The following is a 13,228-nucleotide window of genomic DNA, read 5'->3' on the forward strand; positions in this document are numbered from 1 at the left end:
ATCTACTTGTTAGAGCACGAAGTCTGTCTTAGTCAATACAAACACCATGCTGAGCAATTTAGACATGCTGTCTTCTTTTTTTTTTTTTTGAAGAAAGCCTTATTTATTTATTTTTTATGTGTACGAGTGTGTATGCAACACATGTATGGCATTCTTTTCTTTAAATCCTAGCAAGCATTTTATGAAGCACGTACTAACGATGCGCAGCTGAAGGTATAAAAAGGGTGAGGTTAAATAACATGTTTGAAGTTGTGCCTTAGACGAACAAACCTTGTGGGAAAGGCCTAAGAATAGATGCCTCCTGGAGCAAGAATAGATGCCTTCTGGAGCCTCAGTCAAGCTACGTGCAAAGCACCCACTTGGCTAGGTTTGGATTCAGGAGAACAAAAGTTTGCTGAGCCAGTAGCAACACAATAACATTACACATGTCCTCTTTGTCTTCAATTATGAACTTGGCAGACTCCAGTCCGTTCATCTAGATCACTCCTCCCTTTTCTTGGATTGTTCTATCTTATTAATGTCCCTATTTATGAGACTAGAAAAGAATACTTGACAATTTTAAGATTTAAGTATTTGGGATTTTCAGGATAGAAGTTTTTCTGTTCAACAACTGTTTGTAGATAAACTTCAAAGAAGACTTTAATGATGGCCATCAAAAGCATAATTCCAATAAGGATAATCATAACTAGTAATAAGAGCTCTAAAAAGTATCCCTAATTAAATAACAGCCCTCCTTTGATCCATCATTTCTCTCTAACTACTGTCTCATGTCTCTGTTTCTCTTCAGAACCAAATATTTTTTGACAGAATTGTCTATGTGTTCCTCATCTCCCTTTTGCAATCCACTCCAGTCAGGCTTCTGGCCCCAGCACTTAAAGAAACTATTCCTGTTATTGCAGAAAACAATCTCTATCTTGCCAAATCTAATAGGGTCTCCTCTATTTTGGTTTATTTGAATTCCTCGTGGTACTTTACATTGTTAACCATTCCATGCTTCTTAAAATATTTGCTTGGGGGAAGAGTAGCACAATATAATAATCTGTTAGTTTCTGTCTTTTTCACTGGTGAAACTTCTTTCTTTCATCTAAAATTAAAGGTGAACTCTAAGTTTAGTGTTCAATCCTAGTCTTATATTGGTGTGTGTGTGTGTGTGTGTGTGTGTGTGTGTATTTTACATGTTTGCATGCATGTGGAAGCATGAGGTGGAGAGAGGGTCTTCATTGCTCACTCTCCACCTTGCATGGTGAGGCAAGTTTTTTTCACTAAATCAGATTTCACTTATTCAGTAACCTGGCTGGCAAGCTTGCTCTTCCATGCGTTCCTTCCCTGCCTCTGTCTCCTGCACACTGGCATTATATGTAGGCCGTCAAACACAGCTAACTTTTTCTCAGATTTTAGGGACACAAGTTGTGACTCTAACACAAGTGGGGCAAGCCCTTTGGCCACTCAATGATCTCTCCATACTGTTCCATTTTTATTTAAACTTAACATGTTTAAATAAATAATCCAAATATCAGTGCTAAAACTATACACATCTTAAGAAGCGGGTATGGGTGCAAATCTTCATGGTCTTGTATTTGGCTCCAGTTTATTATATGTAATATCAAGAGTATAATCAATAAGAGCAAATGGTGGTGAGATGTACTAATAAAAGAAAACAGTAAATTGGACTTTGTAAAAATAATAACAATAATGATGGATCAGAAAGATGTAGAAACTGGAATCCTGATATATTTTCAAATAGGATTATAACATGCTGTAGCCTGTTTGGGAAAAAAAATCTTCCACCTCCTGTAAAGGTTCAAAGTGATTAAACATATAACCCAGCCATTTCACTACAAAATATATAATCAAGAGAACATTATATATTTTGTAGTGAGGACATATATTTACACTAAAAGTCTGTCATTAATTTGCTAAACGGACATAGTATCAAACCACATTCTAAATGTTTATCTCAATACCCATAAATTAGTGCAGCTTTTAGCCCTCATAAAAGAAGCTTCTTTTTCTTTTCTTTTTCTTTCTTTCTTTTTTTTTGCACTGGATGCTGGTTTATCCAGAGACTCACAACCAGTCAGAATGCAAAGAGTAAGGGACTGTGAAGTGCACAGCCCTAAATGTATCACATGTATACCCGCACGGCCCAGGAATCATCATAGGAATATCATAGAAATATTATAAAAGCTAGAGGCTGGGGAGTAGTCCTGCAAAACATTGTCGTCTTGCCATGACAGGGCTGATATACTTAGGAACACACAACGTTGCGGTTACAGGCACAAGATTAAGCCAGTCAACACATTCCAACCACGATAGGGGAGAGGCTCACAAGGCCCCACCCCTAGCTGAGAGCTATTGGCAGTTTATTACTGCTGAGGAAAGGAGGGAGAGTTGGTTGTGTTCAGGGGCATGGCCTCTGCTAGATTGCTTATACTCTAATGGGTGGTTCCACGCTGGTGTACACACTGGCAGCACTGGTTAGGTTCATTTGGCTATTTTTAAAAAGTAAAAAGAAAAGAAGAGGACATGAAGATGGGAGGGAGATATACTGAGGAATGGTGCAGAAGGAAATTGAAAGCAAATAGGTGAGGGACGTATGATAAAAATATATTGTATGTATGTATAAAATTTTCAAAGAATATATTCAAAATGCTGTATACATAAATCTTCATGGCAGCAATATTCATGACACTATGTGAAAACTCCCAAATATCAAGGGATGCATGAATTGGTCAACAAAATTTGGCCCACCTAAATAATGGAAAACTATTTAGTTATAAAAAGGAATAAATTACTGGTAGATGATGACCCATGAAGAAATCTTGAAAATATTGTGTTAAATGAAATAAGCCAGACATAAGGGGGTAAACACTGTGTGATTCCATTTATGAGAGTGAGAAAGAAAATTCATAGAAATAGGAAACACGTTAGTGGTTGTTGGAGACAGGAAGCAGTGACAAGATGTGGGCAATAACTGGTAACTGGCACGGGGTTTTGTTTTGGGTGAATTTGCTTTAAAATTTGATAGTTGTGCAACTACATGGATATTCTAAAACACAGTGAATTCTAAAACTTAAATGTGTGGTTTGTATGCATTGTGGGTTGTGTATCTCAATAAAAAGAGGAAACAGCTAAAAATGTGTGGGAGAGATCCAGGACAGGGTGCAGCATGAGATATTACAAGTGGTTTTGAAAAGCCATGTGCTCCTATGAAGCATGTGTAGTAGAAATGGCAGTATGAGTTTTAGTTAGAGAAGCCCATGAGAGAAATCCAGAACTCCTGGTGGAATTCGGTGGGGAATTCCTTGCGGATGCAGAAGACAGCTGGGGATTTGGTAGCAGCTGACTTGGCAAGCAGTTTTTGTGGCACGGGGGAGAACTGTTCAAAAGAAGAGTCTGTGACATAAATAGTCAAAGCTAGTTGGATAGAAATTGGCTTAATGGCACCTCTAGGAGTTGGGGGTAGGAATCCAGAAGAATAAGAACTCAGAGACATCATCATGGTGCATTGCCCATGCTGAGAGAATGAGACATAAATTATGGACCTTTCAACAAGGAATATAGTAAAAACAAAACAAAATAAATTACACCTCAGTCAGGATTCCATAGAAATTATGGGACTCAGATTTCTACTCCTCAGTTCCACAAGTGAGTTTGAACTTTAAATTGTTTATTTGTACAAAAGAGGGTCTTAACTCACAATAGACTTTTACTTTTTAATTAACAAAGTTAATCCTCACATTGCCCGCCCTGTGCCTCTAATATACTGGAGTAGGTTTTCCAGAATGCGATGCGATTAGCTATAGAAAACAACTATATATTAATAAATAAACTTGGAGGTTGGGCATTGTAATATACATGTCCACACTTTAGTGGATATATAGATAAATGCCTTAAAAGAGAAAGAAAGACTCAAGATTGTCCAAACTGCATTTGATACCTTCATGTTTTGCTTGCTGTAACTAGGCCCCACATTATATTCTTTCATCGTCTCCTCCCTGCAAAGTTTTCTCTTTTAATCTACAATGAGCTAGCTTTATCATTTGTTCCACACAGTGCTCATGAAAGAGTTAGTGTAACTCTGTCTCAAGGAAATAGGTAGCAATACACCATTCAATTAGTGTGTACTCCAGTATGTAGGAAATATATAGGAAACCTCAATGGAGTAACTGGAAAAATAGTTCAAGGTAGATCTTGGTGCTTCCACCTATAAATATGCTCTTTACATAAAGCGAGGATTTAAGAGGCAAGAAAATGTTTTGGAGCCAGGAAATCAAAAGCAGATTCATCTATTTGAATTTATGGTCAGGTAAGGAATTTTAGTATTATCTCACATATTCATTAAACATGAAATGTGAACTACTCTCCAGTCTTCCCACCACAACCATGGGTTACATGTGTACAAGGTTAGATCAAAGTGACAGCTAAGAATATTCCATTCTGCAGTTGTTCAAGGATGACAGTTGAGAAAGTTGGATAGCAGAGGATAAAAATAACACTTGTTTGGGCATAAATGATGTTTTGTTTTTAATTCAGCAATGTGAGTGCTTCTCATCTTACCATAAACTCCAGACACCTAAGAATAATTTTTGCAACATTATATCACTATTACATCAAATTACAATTATTCTTGTTTTCTAAAATGAAAAATATCCCTTATAAACATGAGAATAAATTGAGGCAATGAAAAATAATCAGTAGCCATTGGGTTTAATTCAGTTCAGTTTACCACATAGTAAACGATGTGCATATTTTCTGTTGGAGTAATTTTTCCACTGTTGTAAAAACGAAATGTTTGACCAGTTGATTAATATCTATTTGGAGGCAGATGCGGACACAGAGATGGTTTCAATCTGCATGGCCAATTTGAAGGGTGATAGTCAGTGGCTTATTTACTTTCTTTTTATTACTTAAGAGAAATGTGGAATCTTTAGCTCCCAGCTCGACAGTGAGTTACAAAGAGCAAAAGGTGCCTCAAAAGTTCCTCTGGAAAGTATTATCTCTGCACTCCAGGATCAGCAGAGGGGAGAAACGCCACACTATCTTACTTTGCCATTTGTCCTTTGAGTCAAGAGAATCCTCATCATGGTCAGTTTCCTATCCAGAATGTAATTTATAGAGAGATATCGAATTTATTTTGTAGGTTACATATGTTTGAATGATATCCATGTATATATCTGTATCTGTCTATATGCGTTTGTTTCTGTGCTGGTGACTTTGCCACGTTAGTATGGACCATGAGCTAAGTTAGAGGTTAAAACACAGAAAAAGCTTGCTATTTATTGCCCCTCGTTCCAGCAAACCAGTACAACAAATGACTCCAGATGAGTAAGCCCTAGTGGTCAGGTAATGATGTATTTTCTGCAGTGATCACATTTGCGTTTGTCTATTTTCCTTGTGATAGTGAAGCTCGGAGTTGGAATTAAAAATCCTTGGGGAAAAAGCTATTTTTGTAATTCAGCTACAGTGTCCTTGTTGTTGGGTTTCCCATTGCATCAGTCAGTCTCTTAGCCTGGCAAGACAGCCACGGCAGTGTTTTATCTTTGAGATGAAATGCAGAGCTAAGGACATGACTACTGGTGCTTATTAAAGATGCCTTGCTATTTTCACAAGAGTAGGGGCGTTAGACTCTTGTCTACTGGCCAAATTCTAAATTGGGAGATTGCATTCTGCTTTCTTAAATTCCCTCGGCAGAAGCAGCACCCATGGTACCCTACTTTGTGGTGTGATGCCACTAAAGGGTTCAGGTTTTCTACTCCACAAGTGCTCTCATTTGGAGGTGGGGCGGGGAGTAAATTGACACCTATAGTATAATATTGTATTTAATCTAGTCATCCCCCCCGCACCTTTACTGAGGTATAATTGACAAGTAAAGTGTATTTATTTCAGGTTTGAAACTTGGTTGTCTCCTAATATATGTATATATTATGAAATGATCACCATAACCAAGCTAGGTGACATAGTCATTATCTCACACCAGTAGAATTTATTTTTCTTTCTTTTAAAAATTATTTGTTTAATTTAAATATATTTGTACTTACTTAAGGGTTTCAGCATTATTATTCAGTACCCAAGATATAATTATGATTCAGTTCCAAAATGTAGGTTCGTATGTACGATAAGGTACAAAGCAAAATGAAAGACACAGTATATTAATCATAGTACTTTTAATTTTTAAAGCAGTTTGTTTTCTCTTTTTCAACATGGAAAAAAATTGACACACTTTTACTCCAATGCTGACAATGATTATTTGCCTTCTTTATTACAAACCAGTTAAACCATCCTCCTCCTCCTTCCCTCCCTCAACCTCTCCTATCCCATCTTCTTCCCCTTCATCTGATTTTTTTTGACGTGGTGTCTTTGCTATGTAGCTTGGGCTGACCTTGAACCTGTGATTTTCTTGATTTAGTCTTCTGAGTATTGGGATTACAGATATGTGCCACTCCACCCAGCTTAAATAGTGTGTGTGTGTAGGGGGGGTTATAGACAGTATTTAAGCATTTTAGTTGCCTGCCCATTTCGTACAATGTTTTTTGGAATGCATTTCTTTCTTGGTCACACATTACAATGTTTTTTCAATCTTTCAATTCATAAAAACCAAGTTCTTAAACCAGGTGGTGGTGGCGCAGGCTTTTAATCCCAGCACTCAAGAGGCAGAGGCACGTGGATCTCTATGAGTTTGAGGCCAGCCTGGCCTACAAGAGTGAGTTCCGGGACAGGCTCCAAAACTACAGAGAAATTCTGTCTCAACACACACACACACACAAAAGTTCTTTCGGTATAACCTGGTACTACTCTACTAATGTTTAATGTCTCTTTTCCTAATAACTTTTTAAATTATATACTGTGGCTGAGCAGAAGTGTAGCATAACATCATAGTTTTTTAGTTGTTTATTTCCTACTGTTGGAGATCAAACCCAGGTCCTTGCAATGCTAGGCAAGCAATCTACCACTGACTGCTTACACCTCCAGCCCTGTGGCATAGGTTTTAGAATGGGACATGCTTACATTTAAATCCTGATTTTGTCCCTCTCTAGGTGTCTACTGTTGGGCAAGAGTTTTAACTCTTAAGTAAATTTTGGATTCTTCCTGTGACAATCAAATGAGGTGATACACTACTGACTAGAACGATGGTGTAAGATAGGCATAACACTGACACCTAAAACATGCTTAATAAATAGTTGCAATTTTTCTGATCATGTAGACAGAGCTGCCTTAATTTACAAGTGTAAGAGTGGGAAGAATACGTATTTTCTACGCACGTCAGTTTTTAACAGCAGTGCACTAGGATGTGCACAGAGGCTCAATGTTTAGTAAGGGAATAAACCTCTCTCTTCTCCCCCCTGAGTGAAATGAAATGCTCTCAGCTGTTTGTAAGGTCCCACACACTTAGATCAAAGGCTCCAAAATCAATCTTCTACTGTTTACATACAAACAGACAGACTCCTGACTTTGTGGAGCTATTCTGACATGGTGTAGACACAACGGAGATCAGTTACTTTCTATCAGGTTCGTTTTTTAAATGAATATTTACATCTGAATATTGTCATTTTACAGCTTTCTTAAGCGCCCAGAATGGGACTGACTCCATCATACACCTCCTCACTCATTTAAGCAGTTTTGAGACAATTTTTAAATGAGAATTAAGAGCTATCCCATTATACATCTGAACAAAATCTTCTAACTTATAACTAAGTTCACTACCTGACTGATATATTTATTTGTAAGGTCTGGGCATTACAGAAATATTTCGAATTTCTTTATTTTCATGTCCCAAATATCAAACCTGAAAAGCCCACAGCTGTGAGTCTGAAAACACAACGAACATCTTTGAATCCGTGAGGCACTTATTTATATATTTATTTTTGCTTTTATGTGTTCTCCCTGAACTATGAGGAGAAGATGGAGGGAACAAGTCCAAGACAGGCTGCCTGAATTGGGCTTTACTATTCGTCAATCAGGAAAAAGAGAAGTATTGCGTTTCTAGCACAGTCTCGGAACAACCGTGGTGTCTGGTTAGGTTAGCCTTAAACACACCGCAGCGTGGCCATTTCCCGGACGGCTTTGTACATTCTTTACAGCGGCTGTCTCAGGTGTGGAGCTCCAGGGAGCACCTGCGTGCTCACACTCCCAACAGTTCAGAACCAGTGTATCTGAGGCCGGTGGCTCAGGTTCCACCTCACTGGGCTCGAGTGTCACTAACCCTACATGCAATGGGGTATCACCAAGGTGTGCTTTGGAACTTGGATGCTTATTTCAGACTTTTTCTTTCTTTCCCGCCTCCCTACACTAGTTTCTGTCTCCCGGCTTCCTCTCGGAGCTTACCCACCTCCTGTCTTCCCTCCCACTCCTCCCTGTCTTGTTCTCTTTTTTCCTTCCCCTTGGCTTTTCCGTCTTCCATCCTCCTCCAGGAGCCCGGCTCCCGGGAGGCGCGAGTCGGGCGGGACCCACCATAGGCGCCAAGCCACTAAAGCTCGTGGCGCGCGCTGCAGGCGGGGACGCGCTCACGCCTGAACCGCCGCGGACCGGGCAGCCCGGTAGCGGAGCCGCGCGCGCGCGCAGACCGCGAGCCCCCGGCGCGCCCCCGGCGGCCGGGGCCGCAGCGTGCTCGCCCCCGCCGCCAGCTCGCCTCACTTATGGGTCGGAAGCACTGCGTGGGGGAGACTGTTCCAAGATGGCGGCGGGTTGCTGTGGGGTGAAGAAGCAGAAACTGTCCAGTTCGCCCCCCTCTGGCTCGGGCGGCGGTGGTGGCGCCTCCTCCTCCTCCCACTGCAGCGGGGAGAGCCAGTGCCGAGCCGGGGAGCTGGGACTAGGAGGCGCCGGAACGCGGCTCAACGGACTGGGCGGGCTGAGCGGCGGCGGCGGCGGCTGTACCCTCTCTCCCCCCCAGGGTTGCGGCGGCGGCGGCAGCGGCGGGGGCATCTCGCTGTCTCCACCTCTGAGCTGCGGAGTGGGAACCTTACTTTCTACTCCGGCCGCCGCCACCACCTCCTCGCCGTCCTCCTCGTCTTCATCCCCGGGCTCCCGGAAGATGGTGGTGTCAGCGGAGATGTGCTGCTTTTGCTTCGATGTGCTCTACTGTCACCTGTATGGATATCAACAGCCCCGGACCCCCCGCTTCACCAACGAGCCCTAGTGAGTACCGCGCTCCCCGTCGCCCTCTTCCCCCAGGCTCGGGATGGGGCTCAGAGTTGAGGCAAAAGTGCAAGTCCTCCGCCTCCTGCTCGCGGGTGCCCCTCAGCCCCTCTCGCTCACTGCTCGGGTCCCCAGAGTCACCCGACCCGAGGGGCACTCGGCGCTCCTCTGCTCCACGAGGCGAGCACCCCACACTTGGAGCCGGGGGCTGCTTGCCAGACATGGCCCCCTGGGCTTCCAGACTACTCCGCTTCCTCTTTGCGCTAACTTCCAGGAGTTTTGACCCTTTCTTTCGATCCCTTCTACCCCTCACTCTCCTCCCTGGCAGCGGGTTTGGAGATCGGGATCACTGTTGGTACCGACCTCTCCTCACTTTGCTCGCCATTACCCCACGTGAAAGCCCCGCCAGTATTCCCGCCCCGCGTACCTTGCACATGGAGAGCTACTATCCCATGGCAGGGTGAAAAATAGCAGTGATCTAACTTCTAGTGTGCTAGTGATGGAACTTAGCTCTCGAGCTCCAGGGAGGTTGCCCATCTTTTCCTTCGGGTTTCCCGGTTCCTTGGGGAGGGGAGAGGTTTCTTAAAACACCTTTTGGCTTACTACCTATTTTTAACTGAACATACCCACTAAAACGGGTTTCCAGTGAAGCGAGCGCACCACCAGCTTCCTCACATTTGAAGAGTGAGACCTTTTTTCTTTTTCTTTTTCTTTTTTTTACTTCAGTGTCTGGGTATAGCACATTCAAAGAACGTTGTCGTGTCGTGTCTCCCCCCCCCCCGCCCCAGAAGGCACTGTCAATGTGTACTAAAGCGTACATTCGCTTTTGTGTAGATTTCAGTTTAAGCAACCTATGTTAAACTCAATGGTTTGAGGAATCGTTAAACAATCCGGTAAATGTGTAGACACTTTTACGATTTCCTTTGGTTTTTGTACTTTACAATGATTTTTACCCTTCAAGTATATGGTTGGAATTGTTTAAAATAGCACTGTTACAAGCTAAGAGCCAGGTTACTTCTAATCTCTGTCCATTTGGATGTGTGGGAGACGGGGCATATGGCTTTTCTTTTAAGATGTGTAAACTGAGTGTAAACTGACTTTCCGAGTTAAATGCTAGAGAGAATGTAAAGTCCAAAAGAAGGCAGACTCGGGGGTGGTGTGGGGAGGACGATTGTTTTTATTATGAATACTAGCATCCACAAGAAAAACACAGTATCAGTGCACTCAAACTGAAAACCATCAACGCCCCCTCCCTTCTGCCTGAAGGCCCCTTGTTTCCCACAGCATAAATACCTGAATCGATGTGCTTTTTAACTTGCTGCTTTTCATTTTGTGAGATTAGAAGACTGAACTGCCGCTGGATAATTATAAACACGTCTGACTCTACTAAAATATCAAATTAATATGTAAAGTGGAAATTACAATAAAGTGTCCTGGAAATTGTGCATTCGTATTGTTTGTTTTCTTTGCTTTCATTCTTTAAATGTCTTTAATTTCATATGACTCTGCTGTGCTCTGCGTATTTCTTTAGATTTCGTTCATCTTTGGGCATCAGTTCCTGAGAAATGTATGAAAAGGCACCCAGGTGGACACTGTCAAGTAAATGAAGTACTTTTATAAATTTCCTAGTGTTAATTCTAGGAGCTTAAATCCTAAGTCCACACCTTTATTTGACCTATTTATTTATTTTTCATTAAGAAGTAAAATTCATTTTAAAAAGATGGGTGTGTTAAAAAAATCTGTAAAATCCTCACTAGTTCAAGTCACTTACTTGTGCCTTCTTTCGGATGACTGATGTAGCAAAAGCTAGACCTGGGGTCATTCTTAGGTTGGCTCTGTCAAGTCATGGGACTGTAAAATTTTACTCCTTTTCGGTTATTGAGCCACTCCTTGAGTTTGGAAAGGCTGTTTTAGCATTCACGCTCCATTGTTCCAAAGCATATGAGAACACACTCTGAGGAGGTGCTATTTTCGCACATTTTAAAGTGAGTTTGGGTTAACTGAATGACTATAACAACAGTGAAGACGAAAATGAACTTGGCCAGTTCATAAAGGAAATGCTTTCAAAATGTTTTAAACAGTGACCACTTTGCACACATACTTATGTTGTTTCTCTTTTAAAACCCTCATTGCTGAATTTCTGCCTCTCAAGTTATTAAGCAGATAAGACAGCCATGTGCCCACTGTGAATGTGGTGAGCTGGTGGAAGAGCTGTAGCTCTGAGTGGTTAGGTAGGCTTTCAGTATGTCCCATTTCCATAGACTAACTATGGAAGGCACTGAACCTGAGCAATCAAAGGGTAAAGGGCTGCTTTTCATTTTCAGTTAAACTCATTTTTAAAGTGTGCGATGTCAAATTCAAGAAAATCTTCTGATTGTGGGAGGGAAATAACTGATTATTTCACAATGCCTTGGCAACACCACACATTTCTCCGTTTAACCTATTTGATGATATTGTGTGCTTATTAGTGTGGCATTGTGTAGCCTTCACCCTACTGACTTATGGATACCATGTCATGGGCAGTATATTTAAGGAATTTTACTAAATTTGCCTGTCTGCCAGAAGACATGCTCTTGACAATTTCAAATTGTCATATGTAAAAGCACAGCATTGTTGTCCCCTAGACCTTTCAGTCAGAATGCCTGTAACTGGTGGAATCTGACTTTTATAGGTTTAGAAGTTACAGATACATCAGCTACCCTGCCACTCTGAAAGGTCATCAGAAATTTCAATTATTTGTGTTTCAGGGTTGGGGAAGAAAGAGGTTATCCAATGAAAGGCCACATAGACACAAAAACTTCAAGGTTGCTCCTGTCTTTTGAGTACCTAACCATCACAGAGAGCACATTTTTTTTCTTCCAGAAATAAGGTTCAAGACACAAGGAAACCATAATTTTAGGTACATTTCCTGTTGAACAATACAAGCTCTTAGGTGAGGAAGCTGACATAAGCCATTTTAGAAGAACCCGTTGGCTACCATAAAGGTTTCACTGTGGCAGGTGCTGAACCAGTTCAGTAAGACTCCAGAATATTCCTTCTCGATCATGGCTGCACATCAGAATCCCTGGGGCGTTATTTAGAAGGTGGAAACCTGTTCACTAGCCCCATAGATCCTGATTTAGTCAATCACGGATGGGACCTGGGAATCAGAATTATTCCAATCTCCTCAGGTAATTTTAGTGTGTAGTTGGAATGGAGAACTGCTGGACATTTTCTAGCTTTTTCTCTTGAGATTTGGATTAATTTGATCTGGGGTTGTGCCACGGACTCCATATTTTATAAGCATCTTGGGTAATTTTGCCAAAGAACTGATTTAGGAAACACTTGTAATGTGGGCCATAAAAGACATCATCGGGGAATTTATTAGAAATGTAGGCCCCCAAGCCCCACCTCACCCCCCACCAAATTAGAATCTGCATTTAACAAGCTCCCCAGGTGATTCTCATGCACATTAAAGATTGTGGCGAACTTGTTCTCTGACTTTAAGCATACATTGTAGTTTTCTGTTGTGCTTGTTAAAAATGCGAGTTGCTGGGCATTTTCCCAGAGTTTGAACCAGTTGCTCTGGGGTGGAGCAGTACATTTGCATTTCTAACAAGCTCCCTGGTGATGCTGATGCTACAGTTCCCAGGGTCACACACTGAGCAACTGTGGGTTAGAGAGAAATGAAGGCCTATATGGGTGACTTCAGAGGCAGTTTGGACTGGCACGATCCTTATTCTGTTTTTCTGTCCTCAGCATTTGCGCATAACACTAGCAAAATGGATTGCTACCAAGAGCAGGAAATCAGGTTCTGGGGATGGTGTGGGGATGGGGTTGCTCTAGGAAATCTGTGTGATTTTAGGTTTTTCAAAGAAATCGTTGCATGTGAAGGGTCTATTTCAGGAGTTAAAAGCCGCACAAATAGGATATTTTAACATGAATGTTTTTAAGGAAAGACCCCTCTTGTTGTCGTGAAAAGTACTATTATGATTGGCTCCCTAAATACCAGGATCTGATAAGATTTTTCAAAGTCCTTATTTATACTTATGTGTGCTGAAACTCATTTAAAGGATCTCCCTCATTAGTAAAGAAATATGAAAAGGGTCCTACT

General features: G+C 41.4%; 2 protein-coding genes across 2 annotated transcripts in view; one reads left to right on the forward strand and one right to left on the reverse strand.

The window, feature by feature from the left end:
- Tmem164 (transmembrane protein 164) overlaps window positions 1-13,228 on the reverse strand; it is a 466,391-nt gene that overhangs the window by 112,501 nt on the left and 340,662 nt on the right. The gene's annotated exons all lie outside the window — the stretch shown is intronic.
- The window catches only part of Ammecr1 (AMMECR nuclear protein 1), a 109,895-nt gene continuing 105,341 nt past the window's right edge, over window positions 8,675-13,228 (forward strand). Inside the window, exon 1 of the mRNA XM_057759101.1 lies at window positions 8,675-9,135. Coding sequence (XP_057615084.1) covers window positions 8,675-9,135 — 461 coding nt within the window. The remainder of the gene's footprint in view (window positions 9,136-13,228) is intronic.

Source organism: Chionomys nivalis, chromosome X (genome assembly GCF_950005125.1).
Source record: "Chionomys nivalis chromosome X, mChiNiv1.1, whole genome shotgun sequence".
In the NCBI taxonomy this organism is placed as follows: Eukaryota; Metazoa; Chordata; class Mammalia; order Rodentia; family Cricetidae; genus Chionomys; species Chionomys nivalis.